Here is an 11,943-nt window from a genome sequence, read left to right as displayed (position 1 = left end):
TTCAGCAAGTGAAAATAAAATAAACAATAAAAGGTGAATCAAATGGACCATTACGGCAAGGCTGGGATGGTCAATTTGGTAAAGTAAATCCGTTGGGTATCTTTCTTTGCCTTTAGACAATAATTCTGATGGCAAAAGAGCCAAACGGGACAGGTAAAAAAACAAAAAAAACAAACTTTGGATTTTTTAATACTAGAGCGGTGATGAGAGGAAGATATCCCCACAATATCAGTGGGGATATCTTATCTCTATCACTGAATTCCAGGTACTCGGTAATGTCTTTTGTTAACTGTTCACATGTCTGTTTATTCAATATACTAGAATTTAATTTCCTGTTAGTAATTCTTCTCCTTTGAGAAAGTTTTAAAGCTAAATACAGAAAGTACTTAAAAAAAATCTAAACATGTACAGGACGTCAGGACCTTTAGACTAAGCAGGTCCAAACTTGTAAACCCACATAGTAGAAAGGTTATTCTCTTCTTTCTTCTCAGCTCAATGGTCATTTTTACCTGTACATTTGACACTTGATAAATTTTTTATTTTCATTTCTAAACTTTCAAGTGTAAGACAATTGGTAGTTGGTTGGTGTTGAAAACATCCCCTTTCCTTGTGTTTTTGTTAGAATGTTTTTCTGCAGTTCCAACAGGGACAGTATTTTCTTATCTGTTAGGAGAAGCTGATGAGCGTTGTATTTATTTTCATGGGTTTGACTGCTTTGTGTCGGTGGCTTAAATTGCTAATTATTCTACTGAAGTTGCATATAGAAGAGCACAGATTCAGTTGTAGACAGATACAGGTCATTACTTTGGAGTATGTTTGAAATAAAGTCAAGTGTGCACAGACATGCAGTGTATTCGAAGTTCAGTCAGTTTTTAGTCATGTGATCTGGATCCTCAGTACAGCTGTAAGATGTCTATACGACTTGTGAGACCAACTTAACACTTAATACTTCTCATATTTAATGTCATCAGTGGCTTCTGCCAAGAATTTCCTTGTAATAAGTGCCCACAACAATTTTGAAGTACAGATCTATTTAGGATGTATAATTAGCCCATCTGGGATTAATCAGTTGATGAGTTATTCTTAAGTAACATTTCAGAGAGCAGAGAAGACATTTTCTTAGCATTTACACAACACCCACAGTAATTTAATTATACTGTCCTTCCTTCTCTATCACAAGAAATCCTCATATTTAACATCCATTAGTGTCAATATTAATTCAACATTAACACAATTTAGAACACAAAACTTGCTTATTGCAAACTCAATAAAACTGCAGCATAAGTTTGCTTTCTTGCATTATTTGTGCTTGGAGGAGCAAAGCAAAAGAACCAACAGACAGGCATGTAATGCACCTACAGCACTTTTCTAGTCTTAATGAACACTCAAAGCACTACTAGGTACAAGTCCCACTTTATCCAGACATTCTTGCAACACTTTATCTCCGTCACTTCAAGGAAAATTTTTTAGAATAGCCAGTTAACCTGACATGTATGCTGGAGAGATTCAAACATGCAACCTAAACCCAGAAAGGTCCCAGACAGAATAAACCACAGACCTCGTTGCTGTGAGGCAGCTTTTCTAATCAGTCCACAAACACTGAGTGCTTTACCACAGAGCACCACCATGTCATCCTGTTTCAGATCTCGTGTCTGTGTCAAGACACTCTCAAGGCACCATGTGACTTTTGCATGAACTCTGCTCCTCATGTGCACTGCATGTGATCACTCCTACTCTGTTTTACTATTCCACTGTTTGGAGATTTCCCCATGATCTTTCAAAGATCAGCAGTGGTGCAAACACCAACAATATGAGTGAAAGTGTTAAGGGACCTCTGGAGGTCTGTTAACATTGTCTCATAAAAGAATAAAATGCACACAGACATGGCATGTAGAGTTTAAAGACCCCCTAAACACACCATTGTGGTGACAGCATAAAATTTTAGAATATTTTCATTTTGTTTGTTTTTGAATCAGGTTTGGACAAAGACATTTTTCTGCAGCCAAAACAGGTCAAATTATCACGAGCAGTATGGAAGGGTTAAAGTGTCTTCCACTTTTGTTTTCCCCCTGTAAAAGCGTCATTGTTCTGACATGTTTTTATTGTGCAACTGCTTTAACTTTAGTTTTTTTGGCTTTGTTTTGGACCAAAAACTATGAACTTCTAATGCCATCATAATAGCAAGATTTCAGAATATTGGAGCACATAAATAAGTAAGTCGTACTTTTGTAACTGGTTGAAGTAAAAATTGTCAAAGCACAAAAAGAGAAATATTCAAAAAAAGGCATAAATACTTTAAGAGAACAGTGAAGAACAGGAATTGAGTAGATGTTAAGTCATAGAAGCAGACCAGACATTTCTAAATAGAGCAAAAACTGCCTCGAACATTTTGATGGAAATGTGAATCATTCTCTTTAAACTCACACAAGATGTCAGACGAGCTGCTTAAAGGTTGCCTCCTTCTCGGGTCCAGCTGTGAGTCAGTCAGCGTGATGTATGGAGTGGCAGATTTCTTTTGTTTCTGCTGGAATTAATCTGAACAAAGCTGGTGTTAAGAAGAAGAACAACTATTACCATCACATGGAGCTTCACATGGAGAGGATCATCTGACAGCAAGTCCAGGAAAGTGAAGTGAAACTTTACAAAGAAAGAAAACACAGTGAGGAGCTTAGGGAGAAATTGTGAAAGAGGAAAATCAGGAACTGATCAGTTTGAAATGTTTGAGGTTTTACAGAAATCTGCATTTCTGTACTGTTATTGTTTGTACTGAACACATCCTCCAGAAATGTTCTATTTAAATTGTGGTGTGACAGGATACATTATGTTTGCCATTTGACAAAAAATTTGCCATGTTTTTTTTTATTCTTTATGTTTTGGTGTCTGACTGTGATATTTTTACCTGCAGTTCGTCTCTGTGACCACACGAAGAAAATAAACACAGTTTTTCCCTGCTGACGTCAGTATTTCTATCAGTTTAATATCTGCGTTTACGTACTGCAACATTACCCCACTGAAGAACACTAGTGTTGAAACACTGCAGTAAATGTGTCATAAAGACAGTATATTGTATTTGAGTTGTAGTTACTGACAATGACCAGTGGAGGGCAGTGAATGGTCCATTTCAACCTCATAAATATGAGGCTGTTGGTATCAGTGTTGTTGATGAGCCATCAGTACAATTATAACACAATATTAATATAAAATAATTTGATAATTTAAACACCCGTGAAAGAATGACTAAAGCAACATCATGTAGTTTGTTCATTTATTTATTTGTTTAGTTTTAATAACACAAAGAAAGCTCCCTGACAAAATGGGAACATGTAAATAAAGTTCCTTCAGAGATGGTGGAAATGATCATGTAATGTTGTCTTCACAAGTAAGCGAACAAGAAGAGATTAAAAACATCTAATCAGTGAAAGAAAATCCATAAATCAGTAAATAAAAAAACGAAAACATGTAAAACATGAACAGCTCAAAGTGTTATGCAAACACAGACCGAAAGAGTTCGACTTACAGGTTTGTATGTGATATTTACTCAAAATAAGTCTAAGGTTAACGGTGCATGAATATATTTAGCATTAGGGTTCTCCTTCAAAATTAAATGAGATATTAGTTTTGTTGGAGCTTCATAAAACAAAAAACTTTCACTGTAATGAAACATTTAAGACTTGGTTTTTTATTTGGACACTGAACAGGCTCATGATAAAACAAAACTAAAGTCCAGAGAAACAAAATAATGTGAAAATGTTTTTTAACAGTTTGTTAATTCATCATTTAAGGCACTGCAGCTCAGTGATTCCTCCTTGATATCACAGTTGGTCACCTCTGTTTCAGAGAAATACAACATACTGATATTTACTGTGAAGCTTTGAGTGGAAAAAGACAGAACAACAACATGTAGGTCCTGGAATAATTGTAGCCTCCATCTTTAAAGGACTGAAGGGGAAGATGTTTACAAGGAAAGGAAAGAGCAGTTTATTAATCTTTTATCGGTGGAGTACTCTCCAGGTCATTGTGAAAATTAAATCCTGTTGAATTGTACTGTATTTCTTTTACTTGACAGCCAGTTATTAACTATACACAGACTTTGATCTAACTGTTGTGCTACATTAAAATATATTGCACTAAATTATAATGAATGTGGAATTTTATGATATTCTGGACTTTTCTTGCTGTATTTTCTCTTGCTGGATGTTTAATTTGAATTGAATACCCCTACCTCATCCTAAACTGTACACAAATTCACTGAGGAAGTAGGAAACAAGACTGTAAATCCAGGATAAAGAGGTTCAGTGAATGTGGTGTTGAAGGTGTGGAGGTGGATCAGAGTGTCAGAGGAGACTCTGTAGAAGGACAGAGTGCCAGCAGGACAGTCCACATACACTGCTACTCTGTTAGAGACAGAGGAGGACGACGAGGAGGAGATGGATGTTTTTTTATTATTGTGCCAGACAAAATAACAACCATCATCTGAACAGCTCAGACTCCAGGACTGATCATTCTCTCCAAACACACAGTGTTCTCTGTCTCCTCTCCTGTTGATTGCTCTGTAACTTACTGATATGTTAACTCCTCCTCTACACTCAACCTCCCAGTAACAACGACCAGTCAGACCATCTCTGCACAGTAGCTGAGGCCAATAATCAAATCTGTCAGGATGATCAGGATATGGCTGACCTTCCACCACACGTGTCACCTTCCTGTTGTCTTCAGACAGTTTGAGGTTTGTGTGCACTGTGTTTGTGTTGATTTCGAGTTGACAGGAATCTGACGGCGAGAACAAACACATCCAGCTGCAGTTATTGATCTGTCATGTGTTCATTGACACTTTGATGATGACATTAGAGATGTCATGTGAGAGTTTGAACATGGATGAATGTGTGCCGCTTTGTTTTCATGAATCACATTAAAAACACACTTACACTTCCTCAGACCCGGTCTCAACCATCGGACTCCAGCAGGCTCCACCCTGAAAGGAGGAGGGGGTTCAGACCAGCACAGTCTCTTTCAGCATGCACACATGGACATTACATTACTCTCATACACATATTGTTAAGTTTTTATTTTAAATTTTTAAATTGCATTATTTAGTTCATTTAAATCAAACTGAGGTTCATTTTCTCCTTTGGAACAGTCAAACATTTTGACACATTTAAAGAAAATGTGTCTAAAGTCCCTTCCTGTGGTTGTCATGTAAGTATCTTCAATCAGACCGTTATGGGTTTTTTTTTTGCTTTTATTACTTTAAAAAAAAAAAAAACCTAGTCAAATAAGTTTAGATATTGCATAAGTAATCATAAGTAATCATTTCAACCTGACATTTTGGTATATTTTATTACTGATTAAATGAATCAAGAGGCCTCTCCCTACCTGAGAATTTCCAGTCTTAGCTGCTCTAATAGTTTTACTCCTGCCTCTTCTGGATGATTGTAAGTCAAGTCAAGCTCTCTCAGATGGGAGTGGTTGGCCTTCACAGCTGATACCAGAGAGGTACAACCATATTTTGTGATCAGGCATCCTGTCAGCCTGAAAAAACAACATGTGACAGATACTGTTAGAAAACAGCATGGCAGCTAAATACAAAGTGTATTCTTTATATGGCACTGTTAGGAGAAACAAAGTCGCTTTGATCTAAAATCTAACGCCACCAAGAGCCAGATCATTTGATGGTCACGAAAATGATCAATCTAAGGAGAACTGAATTCCAAGAAAACCCCAAAAATCTACTAAAAAAAAGCAACATGCTAGTCCATTTTGTTGAAATTTCATTGCAGTAACTCAAAATGGTACTCTGTAGTGTGCGTTTGAGAGCATGTCTGACAATATCAGGTTTTAGATATTTGTTCAGGGGGATCTCCTCCCAGATCTGGACAAGGGTGTCACTGAGCTCCTGGTCAGTTTGAGGTGTAACCTAGTGACGTCGGAGGACCAAAACATAATTTCCCAGAGGTGGTTTATTGGATTTAGACCATACACCAAGAGAACCTAGTGTAGTGTCTGACAGTGGGTCCAAGTGGGTTCATTCTGATACCCAGTGCAAGTCATGGTGTCTTGCTTGTAGAGGTCCTTGCATCCCTCAGTGAGATATCACTGACACACCACCGAAATGATCATGCTGAATGATGTTACATGCATAATGTTCTCTGTCATTTCTACAGACCCCTTTCATGCATTTTACACTTGCATAGGGAGAACTTGCCCAATCTACAAATACCAATCGGGCTTCTCATGCACACTTTGTAGGTTCCAATTTGTTAAGCTCATTTATAGCAAAGCAGCTGAAATTGATTAACAACCCCCTCTGCTACTTAACTGACCTGGATTCTGCTGTACTTGAGCAGTGAGTTGCTATGAGCCAGAGAACTGATCAGTATTAACTAGTTCATTTAGTAGGTCTGAAAGCAAATGGTACTTAGATAAAAGAGGTCAGTTTGATTTGGTGAGAAGGCAGTTTCCAGAATATTTAGGACACTTCTTAGTGTGCAAGGGACAAGCTACAAACCAGAACAGCTCTTCAGTCTCTCTTCCTATCCTCAAGAAGTAGACTGACTGAACTCAGGGGAATTGAATCCAGAGAACAATCCAACAGGAGTTGGTAAGAGTGGGTTCGGCTGGCTTAGATTTGGTTCCAGTTGATTCAGAGTAGTCTAAACAGTTTAAGTACGGACCTAATCTGTAGATAGGAGAAAAGTGTCTGCCAGAGGACTCCAGGAAACATGCCTGCCACTGAAAAACATTGGTTGATACCACTCATATTCACACTCACACAGGCAGGGTAGAGAAAAGTTAGAGCAATAAGGAAGAGAGAGAAAGAGAGGAGGGGGCTGTACCTGGAGGACAGGGTAACCATGAGAAGTTGTACATTTTAAAATCGCTGACCTGAGTGTTTCCAGTTTACAGTGTGGATTATCCAGTCCAGAAGACAATATGGTCATTCCAGAGTCCTTAAGGTCATTGTCACTCAGGTCCAGCTCTCTCAGAATAGAGTATGAAGCGCTGAGAACTGAGGACAGAATTTCACAGCTTCTCTTTGAGAGGTTACAGTTGCTCAATCTGATTGGAGAGTAATGAAAAAGAAAACAAACATAAACCGTCTTACCTGAATTCTTGAAAATACATAATCTATGGACATTATCATCCCTCTTGCATGCCAAGTCCTTCTCAATTTACATAACTGAGAAAATGCTAATGATGAAAAATGATACTCGGTGCTGTACAAATGCAAATAGACTGGTTAAGTTCAAACTACTCCAGACTTTGCACATGTAAAAAACAAAATATGTGAATCTAAATATGCCATTGTAAAATCGAAATTATTATTTATGGCAGGGAAATTCAAACATTTGGCTGATAGGCACATAGATCTGACAAATATGATCTGACCTGAGTGTTTCCAGTTTACAGTATGGAATTTCCAATCCAGCCAACAGCAGCTTCAATCCTGAATCCTGCAGTTTATTGTTACCCATGTCTAGAGATCTCAGTTCACAGTCTTCTAATTTTAGAGAAGAGGATAGAGCTTCACAGCTTCTATGTGACAGATTGCAGCTACTGAGCCTGAAGAGACAACAATAATAAAATAGACCAAGTCATTGCAGTTCAATTCAGCTTTATTTATATAACAGCAAATCACAACAGCAATTGCTACTTTTATATTATAAGGCGAAGACCCTACAATAACACGGATAAAACAGAGAAAACCCCAACAATCATATGACTGTCTGATGCTTTCTCGTTAAAATGCTCATTTTAACGAGAGTGGTAAGGAAAAACTTCCTCTTTTCTATGTTTTTTTTTAAAAGGAAAAAATCCCTTTTAACAGGAAGAAACCTCAGGGAGAACCAGCTAGAGATTGATAATAACAAATTATTAAATGCAGAGTGGTGTATAAACACATGGTACGTGAAAAGGGTTAAAAGAAGGAGAAACACTCAGTGCATCATGGGAATCCCCTGCCAGCCTAGACCTATTGCAGTGTAACTAAGGGAGGACTCAGGGTCACGTGATCCAGCCCTAATTATATCCTTTGTCAAAAAGGAAAGTCTTAAACCTAATCTTAGAAGTAGAGATAGTGAACTATTTCTACTTCCAAACTGTTAGCTGGTTCCACAGAAGAGGGGCCTGAAATCTAAAGGCTCTGCCTCCCATTTTACTTTTAAACACTTTTTACACAAGTAAGCCTGCAGTCTGAGAGCAAAGAGCTCTAATGGGGTGATATGGTACTATTAAGAGATGGGCCTTAATTATACAAGACCTTGTATGTGATTATAAAGATTTTAAATTTGATTCTGGATTCACCAGAGAGCCAATGAAGAGACTCCAATATCAGAGAAACATGCTCTCTCTTTCTAGTCCCTGTTAGTACCCCTACTGCATTTTGGATCAACTGAAGGCTTTTCAGGGAATTTATAAGCAAACCTGATAATAACAAATACAATTTTGTGTTCTGTTAAAGACAGGCATGTGTTTAAAAATAATTGATGATTTCATGATAACTTACAGAGCGTTTTTGCAGGCTTTGACCACTGGCAGCAGCTGCAGAAGAGCCTCCTCTGAATCAGAGTATTTCTTCAGGTCAAACACATCCATATCTTTTTTGGATGACAGTAAGATGAAAACCAGAGCTGACCACTGAGCAGGAGACAGTTTATCAGTGGAGATACTTCCTGAACTCAGGGACTGTTTGATTTCCTCCACCAGAGAACAATCATTCAGTTCATTAAGACAGTGGAACAGGTTGATGCTTTTCTCTGTAGATAGATTCTCATTGAGTTTTTTCTTGATATATGTTTTCTGGTTGAACTGTGAACTACTTCTCAGCCGTGTAAGCAGGGATGCTAGTAGAGTCTGATTGGTCTGTGAACTTCTTTCGGTCGTTGTCAGCAGGCCTCGTAGGAGGGTCTGATTGGTCGGCATTGAAAGACCCACAAGGAATCGGAGGAACAAGTCCAGGTGTCCATTTGGACTCTCTAAGGCCTTATCCACAGCACTCTGGTAGAAATGTGTTTTATCAGACCTACTGGAGATTGTTTGTGCTTCTTCCAGCAAATTGACATCAGAGTTGATGAAGGTCAGACTGACATGAAGAGCAGCCAGAAACTCCTGAACACTCAGATGGACAAAGCAGAACACCTTGTCCTGGTACAGTCCTCTCTCCTCTTTAAAAATCTGTGTGAACACTCCTGAGTACACTGATGCTGCTCTGATATTGATGCCACACTCTGTCAGGTCTGATTCATAGAAGATCAGGTTTCCTTTCTGCAGCTGATGAAAAGCCAGTTTTCCCAGAGACTCAACCATCTTCCTGCTCTCTGGACTCCAGTGTGGATCTGTCTCAGCTCCTTCATCATACTTGACCTTCTTCACTTTGGCCTGAACCACCAGGAAGTGGATGTACATCTCAGTCAGGGTGTTGGGCAGCTTTCTCACCTCTGTGGTTCTCAACATTTCCTCCAGAACTGTAGCAGTGATCCAGCAGAAGACTGGGATGTGGCACATGATGTGGAGGCTTCTTGATGTCTTGATGTGAGAGATGATCCTGCTTCCCTGCTTCTCATCTCTGAATCTCTTCCTGAAGTACTCCTCCTTCTGTGGGTCAGTGAACCCTCTGATCTCTGTCACCATGTCAACACACTGAGGAGGGATCTGATTGGCTGCTGCAGGTCGTGTTGTTATCCAGAGATGAGCAGAGGGAAGCAGGTTCCCTCTGATGAGATTTGTGAGCAGGACATCCACTGATGTGGACACTGCAACATCAGTCAGAATCATATTGTTGTTGAAATCCAGAGGAAGTCGACACTCATCCAGACCATCAAGAATGAACATAACCTGGAAGTCTTCAAATCTGCAGATTCCCGAGTCTTTAGTTGTGGTTATAAAGTGATGAACAAGTTCCACCAAGCTGAATTTTTTATCTTTCAACACATTCAGCTCTCTGAAAGTGAATGGAAATATAAACTGGATGTCCTGGTTCGCTTTGTCTTCAGTCCAGTCCAGAATGATTTTCTGAGTTAAAATTGTTTTCCCAATGCCAGCCACTCCCTTTGTCAGCACTATTCTGTTTGTTTGATCTCTTCCACTTGAGGCATTAAAGAATTCTCCATGTTTGATTGTTCTTTCTGGTCTGTCTGGTTTCCTGGATGCTGTTTCAATCTGTCTAACCTCATGTTCATCATTGACCTCTGCGGTCCCTCCCTCTGTGATGTAGAGCTCTGTGTAGATCTGATTTAGACGGGTTGGGTTTCCTGCTTTAGCGATCCCCTCAAATACACACTGGAACTTCTTCTTCAGCAACGTTTTAAGATCATGTGTACAAATTGGAGCAGACATTTCTGAAAACACATAAGAAATAACTTAAGTTATTGTACAGCAAAGAGGAAGTGATGAATATACTAGCCATCAAACACCTGGGTAGTAGACAGATGTGTCATTACTGAACTTATGCACAAGCTTCATTTGTGTCTTCAGCTTCCAGAATCCAACCTGCAACCTTTCACTTGCTAAGTAAATGTATAAAACACTACACTAGGGAATTATTCTCTTGAACTATTAGAAAATTTCTAATTTTTCCAGCAGATAAGATCTTTAGAGAAATACTCTTACTGCTCTGCAGTTGGTCAGCCAGCTCTTCCTGCTTCATTGTCCTCAGGAAGTGTAGTGCGATCTTTAGGAAGGGTTCTCTGCTTCTCTGCTGTTCATTCACCCCAAACACGTTCTCATCCTTCTTCTGATGCTCAAATGGTTCCATGTAGTCTGGAACCAGAACTCTTTGGATCGTCTTCAGCTCATTCTTCACAAAAGTGATAATGTTTTCCTCCAGTAGCTGGAACAGAATACTCTATGATTCACCTGATCATACTGAAATCCCGGAGCCAAAAATTGGATCAATGTTAGACACACTGTCCTTACACTAGTCTAAAAGGTGCAACATAGAGATCACTGTGAACAAAATAGAAAATAGCAAAAGTAGTTTTTGCACATGTACTGACCATAAATATTGAGTTAAGTTTTATGTGGTGATGCTGCTGGCCAGACTGATCAGTGAAAACCTCTGAGCTCTCCTTGTTCACCCTGTGGAGAAATCATGAAGACTTGGCTCATGTTATGGCTCTCCACAAAAAAAACAGGAATAAATTAAAACTACAAGAAGCGATGAAACTGACTGTGCCCATTAGATTGTGTATAAGAAAACCAACTACATCTTATTTTGCTGTGTATTGTCTGGATCCAAAATTTTAAACTTCATATGTGATTTTATCAGTTAATATTGATTTCCCGGTGCCTGGAAGTAACATTAAGCATTAGCTGATATTGGCTTGTAGATGTCTCTGGACTCAGAATACCATCTTATATGTTAAATTTGGGATAGACTGGACAAAGTACATTTAAAATATGACAGTTTAATCTCCCCTGGCAAATGATCAAAGTTTGACAATCCGTTGTGGACGGATTCTATGAAAACTCAAAAGCTTTACAATTTAGCATCACCAAAGCCTTTAGATTAAGCATGTTTATTCATTCCAATCTCTAGGAGAAGTTTGATAAATACAAGACCAGAAAATGGCAAAAATTGAACCAAAACTTGCATCTTAGATTGAAAATGACTGACTTCCTGTTATGTTTAGAATAGCTGTGAATAGATTAACTAATTAAAATTAACTAATTAATCTCACAATTTTCTGTAATTAATTGCGATTAATCACAATTACTTGATCAATAGCCTGGCTGCAATTACACTTTTTCAACTTTATATTTAAGCTTGTAACTGACATTTATGCAATATAAAGAAGTAAATGGAGAATAAACACAAAGAATGTATGCTGCAATTCAAAGAGAATTTAAATAGTTTTCTTCTGTCTTTTAGCACAGTTTCTCTCCTGTGAAATACAACTTTTTAAAAAACATATATAGTAATAGTATACACTAATATATAATATATAT

The 11,943-nt window shown here is 38.3% G+C and overlaps 1 protein-coding gene across 1 annotated transcript in view; it reads right to left on the bottom strand.

Annotated features, from left to right (window-relative positions):
• LOC102214284 (protein NLRC3-like) overlaps positions 1–11,943 on the bottom strand; it is a gene marked incomplete at its 3' end in the record, with an annotated part of 33,166 nt that overhangs the window by 17,981 nt on the left and 3,242 nt on the right. Inside the window, exons 3-9 of the mRNA XM_013914729.1 lie at positions 10,992–11,073; positions 10,606–10,825; positions 8,504–10,334; positions 7,387–7,560; positions 6,883–7,056; positions 5,374–5,529; positions 4,926–4,972 (exon numbers count right to left, since the gene is read on the bottom strand). Coding sequence (XP_013770183.1) covers positions 4,926–4,972; positions 5,374–5,529; positions 6,883–7,056; positions 7,387–7,560; positions 8,504–10,334; positions 10,606–10,825; positions 10,992–11,073 — 2,684 coding nt within the window. The remainder of the gene's footprint in view (positions 1–4,925; positions 4,973–5,373; positions 5,530–6,882; positions 7,057–7,386; positions 7,561–8,503; positions 10,335–10,605; positions 10,826–10,991; positions 11,074–11,943) is intronic.

Source organism: Pundamilia nyererei, unplaced genomic scaffold, assembly GCF_000239375.1.
Source record: "Pundamilia nyererei isolate P.nyererei 1_Seehausen unplaced genomic scaffold, PunNye1.0 scaffold00220, whole genome shotgun sequence".
In the NCBI taxonomy this organism is placed as follows: domain Eukaryota; kingdom Metazoa; phylum Chordata; class Actinopteri; order Cichliformes; family Cichlidae; genus Pundamilia; species Pundamilia nyererei.
The sequence above is the reverse complement of the archived record's forward strand: the minus strand, read 5'-3'. Positions and strand labels throughout refer to the sequence as shown.